The 20,506-nt window shown below is 41.3% G+C and overlaps 1 protein-coding gene across 2 annotated transcripts in view; it reads left to right on the top strand.

Annotated features, from left to right (window-relative positions):
- The window catches only part of kcnc4 (potassium voltage-gated channel, Shaw-related subfamily, member 4), a 31,178-nt gene extending 17,743 nt beyond the window's left edge, over positions 1 to 13,435 (top strand). The window contains exons 2-5 of one of the 2 annotated variants that reach the window (XM_033627878.2): positions 3,324 to 4,260; positions 4,634 to 4,699; positions 5,120 to 5,296; positions 10,489 to 13,435. In XM_033627878.2, the coding sequence (XP_033483769.1) occupies positions 3,324 to 4,260; positions 4,634 to 4,699; positions 5,120 to 5,296; positions 10,489 to 10,556 (1,248 nt within the window). In that variant the 3' untranslated portion in view covers positions 10,557 to 13,435. The remainder of the gene's footprint in view (positions 1 to 3,323; positions 4,261 to 4,633; positions 4,700 to 5,119; positions 5,297 to 10,488) is intronic. The other variant, XM_033627879.2, reaches the window with a different exon arrangement.
- Positions 13,436 to 20,506: the final 7,071 nt, after the last annotated feature.

Genomic DNA, 20,506 nt, shown 5'->3' with positions numbered 1-20,506 from the left:
CCCTGTGATTCAGCTCTGTAGCACACACACACACACACACACACACACACACACACACAGTTAACCTCGGTGGTGACGTTCAGGGAAACCGTGTCCACGCGACAGGGAGGGGGACTCTCCTCCTGGGACAGAGTCGAGGCTTCACCTCCTCCCCTCTTGTCCTGCTGCTCGGTCCTCGTCTCCTCAGGGGATCAGAGCTGTGGGCGCCTCAGAGCTCTGCAGGGACAAAGCTGAAGAAAGTTGTCATGGTAGAAAGCTGCACATTATCTAAGAGTACATGTATCATAGTGTAAATGTGCAGTATTTATTTATTTATTTATTTTAATATGGGCTGCTTTTCTTTCAGTTCTCTAAACTCCATAAACTGTCCTGTTGTTATTTATTGTATTTGTTCCACAGTGAGTTAGCGTCCCCATCCGACATCACATGCTTTATTTGTTTTTTCTAACTACAGACCCACACACTATAAAGCAGATTGATATGTGAGAGGCCCCCCGAGGGAGAGAGTAGCTGAGTGCATACAAGGCACAGGTACATATTTATCCAGCTGAAAGATTAGAAAGGTTGGAGAGGCATTACAATAGTTTGTCCGGGCTTTAGTAAACAATAAAGACAGGCTGGGTATAAGTTAGCACACAAACACAGAGAGGCACGGCCATTGTGCTGGATCAGGTGAATGCCATGCAGCCACATCCTTTAAATTACCTCCCATCTGCTGTATAAGCCGTTTGACTCTCTCTGCATTTTGTTTGTATTTGTACTTATAAGACGGACCATTTGCTTTATATTATGTATTACTGTATTAGAGGGAACACTGACAGCAGTGTTTCACTCACTCAAACAACAGCACAGGTGACTTTTATGACTCAGCTCTTGTCCAGTGTCTCTTATCGCTCGCTGTTCTGCTCATCTCTTCACTTCCCTCCTCTCCACTTGTGGTCGGAGGCGACACATGCTGTTACCACATTAACCGAAAACCTCCCTGGTCTCAACAAATTCAAATCATGAAACCATTTTCTGTGTGTTTTATCTGAAGCTGGTTTAGTAAGTCAGCTCACTCCATGTTGGCACCATGTGAGCGCCCCCTGCTGTCTGCGGCTGGCACGGCCCATGTTAATAGAATCACGTTTTCTCTCAGCATGATTCAGGCTCTGTGCTCATGGGGAGTAATTGGTTTGAAATTGGTCTGTTTTCTCAGAGAACATTGTCCAGGCCCTCCTGCAGCCGTGGTGCCTTTTCAAATAATAATAATGATAAAAAAGATATCTTCACTCACTAATCTTTAAACTGAAGTGGCAGTGGACAATCACAGGAATTTGTTATTTCCTGGCAGGTAATAGGATGTCAGTGGCAGTGCTTATTTTATTTATTTATTTATTTTTGTTTCCACTTGGGCTACATGATTGGTGTATTATGAATGTGTTACATTTGCACGTTCCACACATATCATGTCATTTCTAAAGGGATGTAATATGTAAGCCTGCATTGTCATCGGGAGGTGGAGGCCGTGGTTGATGGTGTGTCACCTAGGCGAGATGCCTGCCAAGCTGCAGATCACTGTTTGAGTCCAACAACAACAACAAAAAAAAAAAGGTTGTTAGTGAATCAAGTTAATGAGTCATTGTTGTGTTCCCAGTGGCTTTTAGCCCCCAAATATGGGTCTTTTTTGGGGAGCTATCGCTGTGTCTCAAGCACCTTTTTAGGCTTAAAAAATGGTTGTTTTTTTACCAAGACATTACTGCTTTTCCTGCCCAGATTGTGTTCTCCAAACAGGGTATTTTAAGCTAAAACATGATCATTTCCTAACGATAATCAAGTTGTGTTTGTGCCTTAACCTCACCACCTTTATCACAGTGTTGTTGAAATGTGAAGTTTCAATGTATCCGCTATGTAATGTGCAAATATAACATATCCATGGTTTGCAGAGACGTTCAGTGTGTCAACATTTTTCTGATGATTAGGTGGAAAACAGGCTGGAGACGTGTTATTAAAAACACTCACTTTTGTTGTTTGTTGGTCTCGAGCAGTGGTCTGCTGCTGTCTGCTGCTCAGCAGCTGTCTCGCCATCCACCATCTGCTGCTCCTCCTCATGAGAAACTCAGCTCATATACATGTCATTTAAACTTTAGAAAAGTTGATATGATTCATACGAAAGGTGCAAATGTGACATCCGTTCTACAGTGCCAACATTTTATTCAGGCGACTGTGGTGGGTGTAAAATGATAGTATCAAATATCTGCCTTTTGAGCTGAACTGTCAATAACACATCTTCTTTAGCATCTTTGTTTTCATTGTAAACTTCTTGTTTATTGGGCATGTCATTGGCAGGTGTAGGACTGGCAGTTTCAGTCAGCCGTGTCTTTGATCCACACTGAACTATCTGTACAACTCTTACTTTGATTGCACCATGCCACCATCATGTCGAAATTTATGTTTGTCCAATATTATGGCTTGGGCATAATATAGACCTGCCAGTCTAATGACAGTCCTGTAAGTCAAGGCTGTGCTTAATGTTAAGTGCTTATTAGCCAACGTTTTCATGCTAACAACAAGACTAAGATGGTGAACATCGTAAACACTACACCTGCTAAACACTGGTTTGTTAGCATGCTTATGTTAGCGTTTAGCTCATAGCACTGCAATGCAATGCAGCCTCATAGGTGTAAGTCAAATTAAGGTATCTACTGGAATTTGTCACAGATGGGTGAATTTGCCATAGTGGTCTGGGTGGCTCTCCTCCTTTTGAATAATTAGTTTTTGGTATATTTGTATCGTACTCCTGCATTGTAAGAGATATCAGGGCTCATTTTCTCCATTTCAGATGAAGCTTTTTGCAGTCATTCATTCATGTATGTGCAAAACTAACTTCACAGTCACTGATTCATCACAATACATTTATATCCTTACTTTGATGTTGTCAGAGTTTGTGTCTTATCATATTTCTTTGCGCCTGACTTAAATGTTCTCATATCTGTGTGTTCATTATTTCAGTCTTCGCTAACTGTCAATCACCTGACGCTCACTGCCTCCCCCAGAAAATAATCCCTCAAAACACGCTGCTTTACAGACATGATTGGCACATCCATGTCTTTTATTGGTGATACTGAAGAGTTTGATAAAAAAAAAAAAAGAGGTCTTATGATATCATTAATTAAGGCATGGATTGAAAAATAGCTTTTTGGAGGCGCACATCATACAGGCAAAGGTTCAATTAAAATCCTTTGAACAAACAGTATTTGAAGCAATAAATAGTTTTGATTGCTTATTAGTCAGTGTAAAGGCCTGACGTTGTGTTGATTAACTTTTTCATCTGTCTCCTGCAGGGAGTAGCGCTTGCCTCGCTCTTTTTCATCCTGGTGTCCATCACCACCTTCTGCCTGGAGACCCATCAAGCTTTTAATGTACTGCAGAACCGCACAGAGCATGTTGTCGTGGGCAACATCACAGTCCCAGTGGAGAGGCCAGAGATGGTGACCAAGCCCATCCTCACCTGGGTGGAGGGCGTCTGTGTGATCTGGTTCACATTTGAATTCCTGGTGCGAATCATCTGCTGCCCAAACAAGGTGGTCTTCATCAGGAACACACTCAACATCATTGACTTTGTGGCCATTCTGCCATTCTACCTGGAGATGTGCCTGAAGGGTTTGTCATCCAAAGCTGCCAGCGACGTGCTGGGCTTCCTCCGCGTGGTGAGGTTTGTCCGGATCCTCAGGATCTTCAAGCTGACGCGGCACTTCGTAGGCCTGCGCGTGCTGGGCCACACGTTGAGGGCCAGCGTCAATGAGTTCCTCCTTCTCATCATCTTCTTGGCACTGGGTGTGCTCATCTTCGCCACCATGATATACTACGCCGAGCGCATCGGAGCCAAGCCTGATGACCCCACAGGCTCCAACCACACACACTTCAAGAACATTCCCATCAGCTTCTGGTGGGCGGTGGTCACCATGACAACACTGGGCTACGGAGACATGTACCCACAGACGTGGCTGGGCATGATGGTGGGGGCGCTGTGCGCACTGGCCGGGGTGTTGACCATCGCCATGCCGGTCCCTGTCATTGTCAATAACTTTGGGATGTACTACTCACTGGCTATGGCCAAACAGAAGCTGCCGAAAAAGAAGAAGAAGCACAACCCGAACCCTGACGCTCCGACTGACTCGGCCTCGTTTGTGAAGTCGGAAACAAACTCACACAGAGACAGCACTCAGAGCGACACGTGTCCGCTGGCTGCTGAGGAGAGCATCAGCAGGAACCGCTCAGGTCAGGCCACAGTTTAATGTTAAAGGTGCAGTTCACCCAAATTACAGAAAACAATTTTCTCACTGATCTTTTGTGGTATCCAGCCATGCAGACAGCTTTGGCTTCTTTTACTCAGGTTTTATTTCTCAGGTTTACTGATGACAATTTAATACAAACATGATTGATATTTGTGTGATGAATGAAAATGTTTGACTTAAACGGGAATATCTCTTCTAGAAACAGTGTCCTTGTTACTGTAATTATCTCTTAATAGATATTTTCTATCACATAAATATTGTATTTTACAATCTATGGATAATCCAGAGCAATGGGGACACTAATGCTGGAAAAAGATGTTCTGATTTTTTAATTATTGTTTATAATTTATGTTTAGGCAGAAATCTTAGTGTGGAACCTCTCAGAACAACAAAACTATCTGCGTGGCTAAATACCACTGGAGGTAAGTTAGAAAATGCTTTCTTTGTAATTTGGGTAAAGTAACCCTTTAATCTAATGTTACTGCTTATTGAATTTATTTGATAGGTTTTTAAATCAGAAAGATTATTTTTCTTCATCCTGTTTGTTTAATTGATGACAGATATTTGAGTGGCCTTGAGCCTAATAGAAACACAGCACTGTATTTCTAGTCTTCTAGTTCCTGAGGCTTTTCAGAGTTTGTCTGACAGATGAACCGCACTTAGTCATATAGACAGTAACGCACAGGGATTAAATTACTCCTCATAACGTCTCAGTCAAATTGAATTTCATCACAGAAAAATACCGATTTTATGCAATATACCTCTGTCTGTCTGGGCCCTCGGGGCAGTCTCAGTAAAAGCTTTGGCATTTATGTCGCTGTGTGTTTTTGTCTTCCTGTCAGACTCCAAACAGAACGGGGATGCAAATGTGGCCCTTTCAGAGGAGGAGGGCTGCAGTCTGACCCAGCCGCTGTCCCCCAGTGAAAAGTGGTCCCTGCGGTGCTCCCGAGGGCGAGACAAGACTAAGAAGGAGGCCACCTGCTTCCTACTCACCTCTGGAGACCCCAACGTCCACAGTGGTGAGTTACATCACTACACACCTGAGAAAACACTGTACTGATTGTAGTGTTGCACATTGTACTGCGTGCTTTTATCTGTACTGTAGTTTCAAGTCAATTCTCTGAGATTTTGGTTCTGTTGGTATGTGGTCAGGTGTTTTGTGTCTCTCCACTGGAGCTCTCTGGAATTTGTACAGTGTATTTAAGAGGTTTAAGTCACATGTGCAACATGTTCCTGACAGACTGAATGTACTTGTACTTGACTTGACTGGTACTTCTTTGCAGAGAGTGAGGGCCTTTGCACACCAAGTCTTTATTTTTCATCCAATGTTGTCACATTTAAAAATAAATGCAACCTCACATTGTGTCAAACACGTTTACACACCAACTCCAAGACTTTTGGCAGGGCAGAAGTGGACAGTCAGCAAGAAAAAGAAGTGGAAATACATGGGAGCAGTGTGTTCCTTGAAATCTTCCACGACCATGAGAAAGTAATGTTAGCCTATCCAGAAATGATGATGCTTATTAGGTTTGCAGTGGTATACTGTGATATGAAAATGGATGGTTATTGTACCGTGTGCATTTGCTTATCTACGATATTGAAAAATATACATAACTGGATAGAGAATCTCACCTTTATTTTATGTATTTTACACATACTTCTATTACAAATGATTGTTTCAAGTGGTAATAAAACACTTGTTCAACCAAAAATAACCCTTTTGCTCTCATTGGTTCAAAGGTCATTCTGACTGATACCGTGATACCATGAAACTGCGATATTCTCTGAGGTTACTGTACTGTGAAAATCTCATACCATTGCAACCCTAATGCTTGTAGCAGAGTGCAGTTTAATAGTATCCTTCATGACTCAGGTAGCTGCGGTGTCAAATGCAAAATGTGGGCAGAGTGGCGACAGCCAGGGAGGTACCTCCTGAGGAGAGAAGCAAAGGAGCAACTGTGTCTTTCTATTTTGCCTCATATGCAAATTTTGTCGAAATGAACACAATAAAACATACCAGACTCAGTGCAAGGCTTCTGTGTGTAGCAGTTTTCATCTGATGATGGATTAAAAAACACAGACAGACAAATACAAATACAGACTTGGTGTGCAAGGCCTGTTGATGAGAATATTGATACCACTCTCATGTCTGTTCACTAAACATGAAAAACAGCTAGCCTGGCTCTGTCCAATGGTGAAAACAAATCTGCCTACCAGCACCTCTAACATTCACCAATTAACATGTCATATCTTGTCTGATTAATTCATGCAAAAAAAAGAGGTGCATAAATAAAACATTGTGGTTTTTAAGCTTTGCTGACAAAGAAGCTGTTGTAACTAAATATAAAACACAACGCCCTTTTTGGCACTTTAAGCACCACAAACCGAGTGTCATCTAGTTCCATTATATTGTAGAGAAGGCAGACATCTCTCCAGCACTCTGCAGCTCACACCAAAACAATCTAGACTGATAAGTAGCACTATAGGTAAGAGGGAAAATAGGTATTTTGGGGGTGAACTGTCCCTTTAAATTGAACATTTTTAACAAGTAACACCAATATTCTGTAATTGTGACAGTTTTAAGAGCTGTCTGAAACAGGTAACATAAATGCAAAGCTCCTTTGAATCTTTCAATCGACATCCACCGTCAGCCTGCCATCTCTCTCTGCTTGAATGGCCGCTGGATCTCACATCTGAGCTTCCCAAAGTACCCAAAAGCCCCTTGTGAGAAGAGGCTCTATATTTGGCAGTCATGGATTCATTCCTGACATCCTGAGCACACATCCCACCCAGTCAACATCCTGACTCTCGTCTGCAAACAGCCCAAAAACACTGAAGGTGTTTTCTGGCAAAACTGCACTTTACAGCGATGCATTTTTCTACCAAAGCTCATTAGCACATCACTGTCAAGGAAAAAAAACAACACGTAAATGGGGCACTTACTGTAGCTCGGCTCCTATGAGACTATATACTTCCCACATTTTTTTGACAGCCCATTACAAGGAAATTGTATTTAAACATGTGTTGAAAGCCTTGTCAATCCCTGAACGTGTTGAGTGTTGTAGATTGGTGTTGGTTAATGGCATGTTGTCACATGATGGGAAAAAAACAGCCTCGGTTGTGTCTGTCAGATAAATGAGAAGAAGGGATGATTGTGGACATGTTGTGATGCTCAGGGGAGGAAAACATGTGTCAAAATAAAATCTATAGCCTCACAGTCACAGTGGCAAAGACACAAACACAGCGAAACACCAAATTGTCACCAGGCTGCTTTCACGCTGACTTCTCTAATAATACGCTAAATTATCTGGTCAGCTCGTGAAATTGCCAAGCGAGCTTTATTCTGATCGCAGGGACAAAACAATGGGAGGCTGAGCAAAGCCAGAACACCTCAAAACTAATCTTTGAGGGAGGGAGGAGGGGGTAATTCAATCCTGAGCCCTGTGTCTGGTGAGTATGTGGATAATGATATCCCAGTCTATTACAGGGGAATATCACACATACACAACACATTTTAGTGCACATTACCTGCAAAAAAAGACTCAAGTGGACTTTACTGTTTCCTAACAGTGATGGAAAGTGTTGTGGCAGAGTTCAAAATAAAAATCTCCTTGTTTCTGTCGGACATGAGAAAGGCTTGCTCTGTGGTTGCAGCCATTTTGAGCTGGTTAGATGGAAAGAGATTATGACACAGTGGCTCTGCTCTTTAGATCTATGCCCATAGGGGATGGCGTTGGGTTAATTTCAGGGTTACAGGATACAAGGTATGGATCATATTTCACCAGAGCTGTATGGCAGGAAGCAGAGAGGAGGACAGATGGATGCAGCAGGTCTGAAGATGCTCAGATGGTTATCATTGACAGGAAATGGTCGCCCGGCCTGCAGTGGGACAAAATGCTGGTGGATTTAAAGTGATTATGGTCGACACAGGGAGCCTGCGACAATGTTAACACTCGCTGTCACCATTTATACACGCAAACATTGTCCCGGGAGAAAGCGCACTGCCTCAGCAATGTGTCAACCACCAGCTTGTTGCCTTGCGATGAGTGCATAATGGTGTGGTAAACCGTTCAAGTGCTGCTAAGAGGAAGCAGCAGGGAGATATTCTGACAAGCAGAGAAAAGACTTCTGAGCTCGGATGAGCCTCTATATTCCCCAGTGACTCCTCTGGGTGATTGCTACTAATAGGTTTCCATTAACAACATGGGTGGTCAGAGCGAAAGCCTCCTGCTGGCCTCTGAAGTTCAGATCTGTAGAATTTCTTTGTCTGTGGAGTAGAAGTAAAAACACCAGTCAGTTAATCAATTACTACTTTAAGGACTGCTTCACCTGCAAAATAACCATTTGTATATCAACTACTCATCATGTGTTCACTTGCATTTGTGAACAAATAGGTCCCCTGTGAAGGTTTTTTTTTAAAATCAAATCAAATTACATTATTAGTTTGATCCATTCGAGTTTGTCTCTTTATTAAGAAATGGGTGCATGCAGCATACTGATACAGTCAATTAAAAAATTAATTCCTAACTTTTTGTATAGGCCCAGGTAAATATTTCCATAATAATGTGTGGTTATCACAGAATCCCACGGCACACCTCGAATGGCATCACGGCATACCATCTGAGAACAACTGGTTCAGCAAAAATGTCTTTTACTGCACAAGTTGTGTGTGAGTTTGTAAAATGTAAGGTTTTTTGATAGAGTTTTGCTGTTGTTAATCACAGAAACCTATGACTTGATCATTTTGGGTACTCTCCGTTCACCGTGAAGGGATACAAGTAGGGATAGACCGATATGGATTTTTTAGGGCCGATGCCGATACCGAATTTTTTTCATCACCCTTAGCCGATGACCGATTATGGACTGCCGATTTTCTTGAGCCGATATTTGGGGGCAATACTGCTTTTGCTCCCTCAATTTACATTAAAAAAAATGACACAATGATAACAAATATTACAGGTCTCAAGTTTAAAATAAGAAACATTTATTGAACAGTAAAAAATACTAAAACAAGATGGAAAGTTGAGGTAGAACAGGTAGAATATTATTATTATTATTATACATTCAAATAAAAAAAAGAGTTCAGTGCTCTTAAATCTTCCAGTAATGTCTTTATAAAATAAACAAATATTTAAGCTGAAGCATAAATAAAACAACAACTACTGTACACAGTAGGATTCAACAGCTTTGTTCAACTTAACCACATACTTTCAAATGAAAAAAAGTGCCAGGGAAAAATAAATCCGCGAACCCATGCGCGTATCGGCCGATGCTGATACAAGTAAAAAACTCAAATATCGGCCCGATATATCAGCCGGCCGATGTATCGATCTATCCTTAGATACAAGAAAAATAAAGTTTTCTTCATGAACTCAGTGAAACACGGGGTGAGAAATTGATATACAGATGATCATTTTCCAGGTGAAGTATCCTTTTGCAGATACACTATGCAGGGTTTTCCTAATAAAATTAGCGTATCGACTCACCCGACAGTAATCCCTCAATCATCACTGATGACCCAGTATGTGCAGTGTAACTCTGTCCTCTCTCTGCTTGTATTTTCTCATTTTCTTCTTATTTTCTGTGTTTGGGACATTCCTGGGCACAGTGACCAGGTGCCAGACCGTAAGCAGCACACATCCAAGCAGAAGCTACAAAAATTGTGGACACAGCACCAAGAAAACAAACAATAATACAAAAAAACAACAAAACACAGAGAGAGGCAAGACACCAAGCAGACAAAGCTGGGTTTGGCTTTCACTTTCACTGAAGATACTGTCTACAAACAGTAACCAACAATTCCTTCATAGTGTATCTTTAAATAGGAAATAAGAAACTTTAATTTTGATAGCTGATTAATCATCTTTCTTAAATTTATGAGTTTAAATTGTGAATTGTTGGTCAAACAAAACAAGCTATTTGAGAATGTCACTTTGGGCTTAAGCTACTTGTTGTGGGCATTTTTACTATTTAATGACATTTTAAGGATTAAACAAAAACAAAAGATTGATTAATGATGAAATATTCATGAGTCACAGCCCTACAGTGACGGGTTCACAGCCTGAACAGGGTCAGCTTTTATTCAGCAGAGATATTTCATCACTTCATATGTCTATTATACTCTATCATATAGCCGTTTACCAGGTCTTTCATGCTCACATCATAAGTCACTGTGTTTCATTATATTTCTGTCCTTTGTGTTTCCTAATAGAGAGCTGCAAAGACATCCTCGCTGCCACTGGAAACTACGCTCAGCCCGAGGTCACCACGCTGACCTGATGCTGATTGGCTAGGAAAAGGAGAAAGAGCGTGAACTCTCAATGGAGTACATGCTGCGCAGAGCTTTGGCTCTGGTCCTGAATGAACTGCAGAGCGGATTCTTTTTATTCAAGACAAGTTTTTTTTGTCTCTGTCAAACATCCAAAACCCTGTGGTAGAAAATCAGTTGCGTAAGAGATTTACCATATGTACACTCACACACTTTACATGTTACAGAACAGTTTGCATGTGTTGCATGATCTACCATTGTATAATGTACTTTAGAAAATGACATTAATATGCTTATCATTTAGTGGACATGTCATAGCCTGAAAAGGCCCTGAAAACACATTTTGTCAATCAGCTTCTTGTTGCGTCTGGTGGGTAGGGCTGGGTTTCAGTACTCAATACCTTTGAGATATCGACTGAAGTAACCTAGAGCGAAGTAACATTGAAACATTTCCAGTGAAACGATGCCTGCATTCGATCCTTTCCCGGACTTGTGTTGCTACCATCTCCAAAGCTGCTCTCCTTGGCAAACGATCAGTTTAACATCTGCCCGGTTAGCACAACCTAACATAAGCAGCAGCGGCTAACATCCAACCTAGAGCAGTTAAAACTCACACCAACACTGAACCAGCTTGACTCAGTCGTTTAACCAATTAATAACTATCAAGTAACGTTAGCCATGTGATGCTAACAGCTAGCCCTCTCACTGTGTGTGTGCGGTCGGGCAGACTCTCACAACTGTCCCTGATGCAGAGCTCAAGCTCCCGCAGTTTGCAGTTCAGCATGCCAAGATGCCACCTAAACATTCGCCACCTTATTTACATTATTGGTACTGAATCAAGTTCTCTATTTGTATTGGCATTGTTTAAGAGAACTGGTATTGGTACTGGTATCATAATGTTTATTTTAACGATACCCAGCCCTACCAACGGGGTCCTGCTGCACATGAACACACAGTTTTCTGCCATTACTGAAACAGTTCTGTTTTTTTTTTCTGTGCTTTTCTTATTGGTTTGAAGTTGGAGGGACTCACTCGCAAAAATGTGATGTCATGCATGTCAGTCAATCAGGATTTAGCAACGTCGTTTGGTCACTGTCAATCAAATCTGATCAAATCACGCACACACAGTCTCGATGAAACAGATTAGCCGAGTTTATGAGGTCATAAACTCTTTATCAGTTATGATGATTTAGTTACTTGATGAGTTAGTCGTAATTCCTTCTTGGTCAGTTTTGACTGTATTGATCCATGAATATTTGATGTTATAGAGGAAGACTTTTGTGGGTTTTGGTCTGAAGTGAACCATGGGTGGATTACGAGGCAGTGGGCCCCTGGGCACAGATACACAAAAGGCCGCTCGACCTTTTCTTAGTTAGAAGCAGGACACACAGATTCAGAGGTGGTTTTGTATCACTCTAAGGTCATTTTATGTATCTTTTGGTCATGTTGTGTCTCTTATCAGTTCATTTTAATGTTTATCTTGTCATCTGAGTCTCCTCCTGGTGAGTACATGGTGGTGACATTTTGCAGGTGAAGACCAGAGGGGCCCCTTGGCCTGTGCCGGTAGGCGTGTTCAGTAATCCATCCATGATGTGAGCTGTTTAAACCACATGGCAACATTTTTCTAATGAGATAGAGCATTAATTAGCATGATTTTTTTTCCCTTTAGTGCGATATGTACAGAGACAGTTTTTGGAACTTAAAAACAAACAAAAAAAAAATAAAAACTTCACTTGGATTAACGTCTTAAGTCCATAAACGTTGTTAAATGTCAAGTAAGAACACCCAAACATTTGTGAATATGGGTTTGTACAGCGAAACTGTTACTGTGAACTAGGGTTAGATTAAAACTTGAAATCATTGTCCGGTCCTCGACGAAACAGACCCTCTATTCTTTGTTGATCATCCGGTCTCTGCCCTCTGTCGTGCCACTGCTTTTTAACGCTGACCACTGGGACGACATGCAGATATTTTGTCCGGACACAGCGTGGTATAAATGCTGCTCAGGCAACACATTGTTTGTAAATCCTTGTACAATAAGAGAGTTTAACAAAAGAAATCAATGGAGCAGTATTGTCTGTCTGTTACATTAGCCGTATACAATGGATGCATCACTGCTGGTTGAGTCAGGACCAAACGTAGACTCTGTCAGACTGCATGGTAGATTTTTAGTACCATCATTAGTGAAACTTCATACAGTGCAATGCCATCCGTTCCACTTGTGCCTCATGTTGAGTAACGGAGCTTACATGTGTGCAGTAATGTAATTAGATTTGTTCCCTAACACTTCTGGTTGTGTCGGATGCGTAGAAACCCTGTTACATGTTTCCGCGGAGAGAGGAGCAGGAGTGTGGTTTCTTTCACTTGTGACTTATAATATATTCCTCATGGTCTACCATAGTGGCCTTATGTTTAACAAACAAAGGGAAAGTTAATTTCATCTTCATTAGACTCCAGCTCCGTTTCTATGCTGACCCCAGAGGTCTGCAATTATGTAGAAGCACAGTTGTATGTATGTAGCACAGTAGAATATTCTGGATCATTCCTTTTCTCCTCTGTATATGACATGCTTAGCTGTTTACCAACAATGAAAGATTATTATTTTGATAATCCGCCTTTTTAGCCTCATTTCCTGTTTTCCCTGTTGTATATATGTCCTCGAATGTGATGGAGAAGCACACAGCACACCAGTTTCATATCTCCCCATTATGGATTGTATAAGTGACTGTGATGGATTTTGAACCGAGTCCAACTGTCAGATGCGTGTGTGTGTGTGTGTGTGTGTGTGTGTGTGTGCGTGCGTGTGTGTGTGTGTGATGTATCATGTAGGCATGTTTCTATGCAGAACTAGAAATAAAATCCATTTCCCCTCCTGCTGTTGAAGATAAAATCTTGTCGTTTCTGGTTTGTTCACAGCTTGCATTATGGAATCTGCCTTTTTTTCCATTAGGTGAACAGTTAGCGGTTCTATATCTCTGCTGCTGCCACCGCTGTGTCACCTACTGTACGGCTATTTATAGTGGTGACACAAGTGTAGTCTAGTGGTTGATCTAGTGCACGCTCAAAGTGGTGTAACGGCAGTCACAGACGTGCCTCCTGCTCTCCTGTGCCTCCATGATTATGTACCAAAGGTGTAGATGGCATACAGAACACATCACCATGGAGATTTGGGATGACAGGCAACACTAATTACTGCTCGGCCCCCCCACCCTCTGTCTTTCACACGCAAAGAAACACCTCTCTCTCTCTCTCTCACACACACACACACACACACACACACCTCAGCTCAGCGTGATCATCATTACTGTTGTTGCCCATGAGGAGTGTTTTGATGTTTAGGGATGTATTGTGCAGCGCACTGTGGCGAGGAATGGGGGGGGGGGCAAGATGTCATGGGAGAGTCTAAGCCATAAAGGCTGCATGAATATGAAAGCAGACGCCATGTGTTCATACAAAAGCAGACACAGTCTTTCAGTGAAGCTAAATGTGGACTGAGATACAGACTGATAAGATTAAAGCAAGTTGATGACGAGAAGATGCTCTGATGGTCTCAAACACAGTATTTGGCTGCTCTGATATTAAAGGAAAAATGTGCCATTTTTTATGCAGATACCCAGTCAGTGCTGATGGTAAATGTAGTCCACTGAAACAATAAATTCCTCAGTGCGTGCTATATTGACCAAGAAAGCTGAGCTCTCCTGCTCACTGAGCCAACACAGCAGGCCTACATGTACCAGGATGCAATGCATGTGAGCTTCTGACACCCAGAGCTAAAACATGACGTCGCCAAGGTTTACAAGGTTTGGCCTGCAGGTGACAAAATAAAAACATGGAGGCTCCATAGTCTGAACCAGTGGCAACCAAGATGGCACACTATTATTTTTCATGTACAGTAGCACATTATCACTTCACTCCTTCCCTTTTTTTTAACCTTTTACAATAAAAGCCCAACTTAAATTAGTATTTTTTTCAACAACATCTTTAATGATTTCAACAACAACAAGGAACGACATACACAAACACACATCCAGAATGTGTATATATACATCCACAAACATGCAAAAGAAAAGGACACCACAAGAAGATTGGTACAACTGCAGAGTATTTAACACACATGTAATCCACCCCCACGCAAAAAAGTATGAATTTAAAGATAAATAAATACATAAAATAAATGGAATACATTAAAAATAAATTAATAAATGAGAGAGGAAAGTAAAGAAATAAAAATAACAGAAGAAAGAAAATCATAAATTACAGGTTGAAGATTGTATTAGTGCAATACAATACACTTCAGTTTAAGTACACGTTATATTAACGTACAAATTTTGATGACAATAAGAAAAAAAAACTTTGACAGATTTGGACATTGCAGAGGGTCACTTACAGCATATCCACGCTGCTTCCAACATGTGTATTATGTCTGTCCTCTCTACATAACACATGAAGGGACCCCACATGTTGTGAAAGAGTGACTGATTACCCATATTAGCCTATCAACTTTAGATTAATACATCTTACTAGGAGGCAACTCAACTCAACAAAAGAGGCAATTGCCAGGAAAATAAAACATTGTCCCTGTATGTTTCTGAAAACCACAGATATGTCACATTTGTATGTTATTATGTAGCCGATGTGTTCAGATTTTACATTTCAACAACGATGTGGTTAACATGGTTAGGTTTAGGCACAAATAAACAATTGGTTATGGTTAGGAGAGGATACTGTTTTGGCCTAAAATCTCAGTTTTTAGGGACTCACTCTCTGCTGGAAATGCAGTGATGTCTTGGTAAAAGACAACTGCTTTTTGTGGCACTAACCCCAGTGGAAAAACAGCAATAGGCCGCTTAAAATCACTCACGTTCTGTGGCTAAGAAGCCACTTAAAACACAGCCATGGGTCTCTAAAATAGACCTGGTTTTGTTATTTGTTGGTTTCCAACTGTGGTCTACAGCTTGGTGTAACATATCCGTGGTTCGCAGAAATGTACAATACCAACATTTTCTTCTGGTGACTGGGCTAAAACAGCTTAGTGTTCGGTGACTAACGTACTTACTCAGTGATCATCTGCCCTCTCGGCCCTGCTGATCTTAGTTGTCTTTTCCAGTTCATCTTTGTGATCCTGAAGAAAGTCTCAAGCACACCTCTGTTGGAGTGAGGAGTACATTTTTGCTCTGTCAGGGTTCGCAATGGTGACTTCATCCAACAAAAACTTCCCACACTGAAATTCCTTGCAGCAGAATGATTCAGTTTCTGTCGACATTAAAGGGCAGTTTGAGCAAAGGCCTCACCAGTCAGTGTTTGTTCTCAGGAGCTCAGGTTCTGGAGGGTCCTCACTGACGGCATCCTCTTGCATGTAATGCAGCCGCAGCCTTGGCCTCTCTCTGCTGCATTTCTTCAACCATACACTCTGGCTTGGATAAATATGGCTGAATATCCAAGTTCACCAAAGAATGTAAAGAACCACTGTAAAATGTATCCTCGTCTATAAAGTTGCGTAACTCAGGTTTCTCGGTCAGTATAGCACACAATGAGGAATTTATTACTTCAATCGACTACATTTAATCAGACATCCACACAAAAAGTGGAGACTTTTCCCTTTAACGGTAACTTGAGGAGGGGCGTTAACATGTACAGAGAAATATTCAGTTTATCTTTACTAAGTGGCAGATTACTAGAGTCTGTACATGCGACATCATCTCAACACACAGAGCTGCATGAGGTCATGAGAATATATATTTTTAAATACAGTGAACATTTGTGAGACAAGTGGATTTAGCTTGAGGCCTTTTTTTACAAGTGAGATGCATCAGTCTATGGATTCAAAGGGACAGTTCACTAATATTCTTACTAACCTCTAGAGCAGGGGTAGGTAGCCTAGGGCTACAAAGACATGCAGCTCTTCAGACCCTCTCCATAGGCTCCCTGTGGCTTTGACATAAAATTATATGGAAATGAATAATGGTTATTTTCTAAACATTCAGATTTCCATTTGTCTCTAAATTTTGCTTAAGTTCAGTAGCAGTGGCTAGCCTGGAGTCCAAATCCAAAAAAAAGGAAAAGTCTTGGAGGAAAATAGAGGATTTAAAAATGTGCAGACAGATATATTTGCTTTCACCACTAATGCTGCAAAGCTTAAGTAGCCTACAAAATAATTATATATAGCCCACTGCAGAGTAGCCACCTCATAGTAAATCATATTAATGAATGCTCTTCATAATATTGATGGGCTAATTTAGACTTAATAGGCTGTTCTTTATTCAAATGGTTTGTGGCTCCTGACAGATTTTTTTTCAATTGTTTGGTTGTATGGTTGCATGAATTGTGCATGTTGTCATGTTGCATCAGTGTTTTCCTGCTTTCTGTTGCTCTGCATGCTGAGCAATCTGTGTCCTTTGCATGCTTTAGTTGTTGCTTATTTGTTTTCATTTTGACATATTTTATTGTTTTATGTTTGCACTTCTTAACCTGTAACTTCATAGTTTCAGAACAAATTGCCACAAGGACTGCAGCTGAACATTATCAGGCTGGCGAGCACTGGCACATTTACAAAAAAGGTTAATTAATGTGCCTGATCCTTGTAAACAAATGCAAAGTTGCAATAGCTGGGGCCACGTATGGCATACATCGAAATGTTCATGCAGCTGTCCCTTTGGCTCATGACCAATTGTTCCAATCATCTGTGAATCCATTTGGAGGTTATGTGCTTTCTTAGTGAGGGTGACTCCCATTATCACTGCGCCTTTTAGCCAAATGGCAGAAGCACAGAAACACACATACACACACACACACACACACACACACACACACACACTTCGCCTTTGACAGGGCAAAAACTGGGGCTGTCGGGGGAAAACTGTTCAATGCTGTGGGCATCATAAACAAAATTCCATTCATCTCCATTGTTTTGGGGGTAGAAAATTAAGAGATCCAACCAAAGGTAAGTGCAAGAAAATGTGTTTTGTATTTGGTTGAACTGACCCTTTAATAGACTGACAATTTGGGTGACATCAATTTTCCTTTTTCTTATTGTTTGCATCAAGTCTACATTAACATTTCACTATTTCATGCTGTCATTTGGACACTTGAATGTGTTTGTGTTTCAGGTTTAATTATCTATATCTTTTAAATAAAGCAGTAACATTATACACATCTGTTAGAAACATGTCAAGTTTTCTACACAGTGGATGTCTGGTGGTGATTGATGAATGAATTTTAGTGGTGTTTTACAGCTCAGTATGTCGAAAAACTGCCTTTTAATGTTCGGCATTTTTGCTTTATTGTTATTTAAATGTCAAGGTTGTACATCAAGAATCATCATAATCACCTGGTTGTAATGACTGAAGCCCTCTCACCACTCACTACAGCAGCCACACTGTAGATAACATACATCGCAGATGATCTCCGGAGGGAAATACCACCTTAACAGTCCTCTTTAAATTTGTGTGCATCCCCATGCTCAGAGGTGATAATTGCCCAGCTGGATCCTTTGATCTGGTTGAATGCTGTATTTTGATGACTCTATCAACACAAAGCAGTCATGATGCTTGTAGCTGATAGTTTTCCACACCTGAATAACTCCATTAGTGGAGCAGCATCTCTCGCTCTGGGGGCCTGGAGGAGAGATGATTGACAGATTTGCGGGGCTGTGATTCATGAAACAAGATGAGCTCGGGCAGAGGAGGAAGAGTCAGAGCTGGAAGTCGAGAGAGAGAATCTGTCAGGGCTTGTCCTGTCATCCGTGATTGCTCCCTTTCATTGTTTCCCCTCATTCTTTGTTTTATTTTTTTCCACCTCTGTTGAAGGTTGTCATGACAATATTGAACACAGTTTCCATGGAGAACGGCTGAGCCATTTCACCATTTCATTCACTGGTGCGATGCTGTGGAAAAGGCACCATCTTGACGTCTTATCTTGGTGGAATAACAAACTTTTACTTATTTATGGCTTTATGATGACATAATTTAGAGGGTGGGCTTTCCACTATACATATGATGATATAAGCTTCCATCCAGTATATAAATTATGTATAATTATTAGACTGTTGGAGCCTGCAAATCCTGAGTACGTGCAAAGTGAGATTTGGATCAATGTATTGAACTCACTTTGAGCACTTTATAATTGAAAAAAGACTGTCCATTAATCTCTTTGAAACATGTCGATGATTTTCTATTATGAACCAGAAGATTTTTTCAAACAGGTAGAAGACTTGTACTGCTGTCTTTGACAACTGAAATCATCTTACGAGGCAGGATCTGGCAGCTTTAAAAATCACATTATAGCCACAATGAAGTCATGTCAAGGAGGTCTGAATCCTGAGCGATGTTGAATCTGTTTTACAGCACTGACCAGCCCCTGTAGGATGTTACGATGGTGCAATCACAGCATGTAATGCAAATTTAATCAATCCCTGCAACCTTGCAATTTTGTCCAATCACACTAGCTCCGCCACAAATTTGACCACTCATCGTAGCTTCCCATTAGTTTGCCAATAATAGCAGTTATCTGTCACCAAACTCTCTTACTTGTTTCTGACTTGTTTCTCCTGTGATACTAATGACTCACATTTACCAACAAAAGTGGGGGTGAACTGTTTTACACCGTCTGCAACAATATGGTGGAACGACAAACACTTTCCTTTTTCTGGATTTTTGCCTTTATTAGACAGGACAGTCTAAGTGTGACGGGGGAGCGAGAGGAGATGACTTGCAGCAAGGTGCTGCAGACCAACTCATTCTCACTACAGCCTTGTCACATATTAACGTTTGGTCATGGTCTTTCCACGTCCAGACACGACGTGAAAGGTACCATGGGTGCGTTTGCTGTTGACGTCCTGGGGTGCCGTGTGAAGTGCATTGTCTTCTTCCAAAATACCCTTCCGTTTTCACAGGAAATTTACCATTTACAGTGCATACAGTCTCTTTCAAATTAAAAACACTACGTCGGTACAACACCATTAATTTGAAGGTTGTTTTTTTTTTACTTCAACAACTAATGCACGTTGTTGGGTTTAGGGAACAAAACACGTGGTTAGGTTTAGGAAAAAAGAACAAGGTTTGGCTTTAGTATCTTATGGGATGCAAACACCGCTCTCTCAGGTGAAAGTTAGTGTTTGTTGGACCCATCCACCATCCCTCTTGGCTGCCCCAAATTGGACTTTCGCCGCCTTAACTTTCGTCCTTGTCCTGCCGCGTTTCCCCCTGACACCACTGGACAGAGTTAAATTGTAACGGCAACCAGTTGCAAATCATGCCGACGTTAGAGGACGCCTTTTTTGTTAGTTTCTGACTTTGCAAGTCACTGCCCAAGCATCGGTTTTGATGACTCGGTGTAAGACCGTGCTCTGCAGGCGCTCCAAAGAACACTTTTCAATTGCAAAACACGTGTGGACAACAGACAAGACAAATCACCATAAATGAGGCTGTTGCATACATCTATTGCATGTGCTAAAGAATCAAGGTGAGTTAAATATACACAGTTAATTGTAACGTTAGAGTAAGATAACTTAACTCACAAAAGGGTGTTTTTTGTCTCACTGGAACAAGTTTCCTTTTTAAGAAAGTATTAACCAAAGAAATTGCAAGAGTTTTTGGCAAAAACACGCATGAAAACATTGCAACATGCAACACAATGTTTTAAAAAAGCTGCCTTGATATCAGGCATTTAAGGACGCATCAATCCCCAAAAGCCTGTGAAATCCTAGAGGGACTAATTGACAGGCTTTTGTTGAGCCCACATCCACCAGCCTCTTATGGATGGATGACACGATGTGGTTGCTACGCAGATGGACGTTTGAGGCTCTGATTTTTATTTTTTTTCCTTTATTCTCTCCGCTCTCAAAGTTCGAGGGTCGTTCCCATCTGGAGAGCTAACCTCTATTAGCCTTCAGAACTAGAGTGGGTGTGGAGCCACAGGAGCTCTTCACTGCCATCATCACAGGGAGCAGAAGATCCTGTGTCAT

Source organism: Epinephelus lanceolatus, chromosome 8 (assembly GCF_041903045.1).
Source record: "Epinephelus lanceolatus isolate andai-2023 chromosome 8, ASM4190304v1, whole genome shotgun sequence".
NCBI classification, from domain to species: domain Eukaryota; kingdom Metazoa; phylum Chordata; class Actinopteri; order Perciformes; family Serranidae; genus Epinephelus; species Epinephelus lanceolatus.
This window is presented reverse-complemented; position numbering and strand designations above follow the sequence as displayed.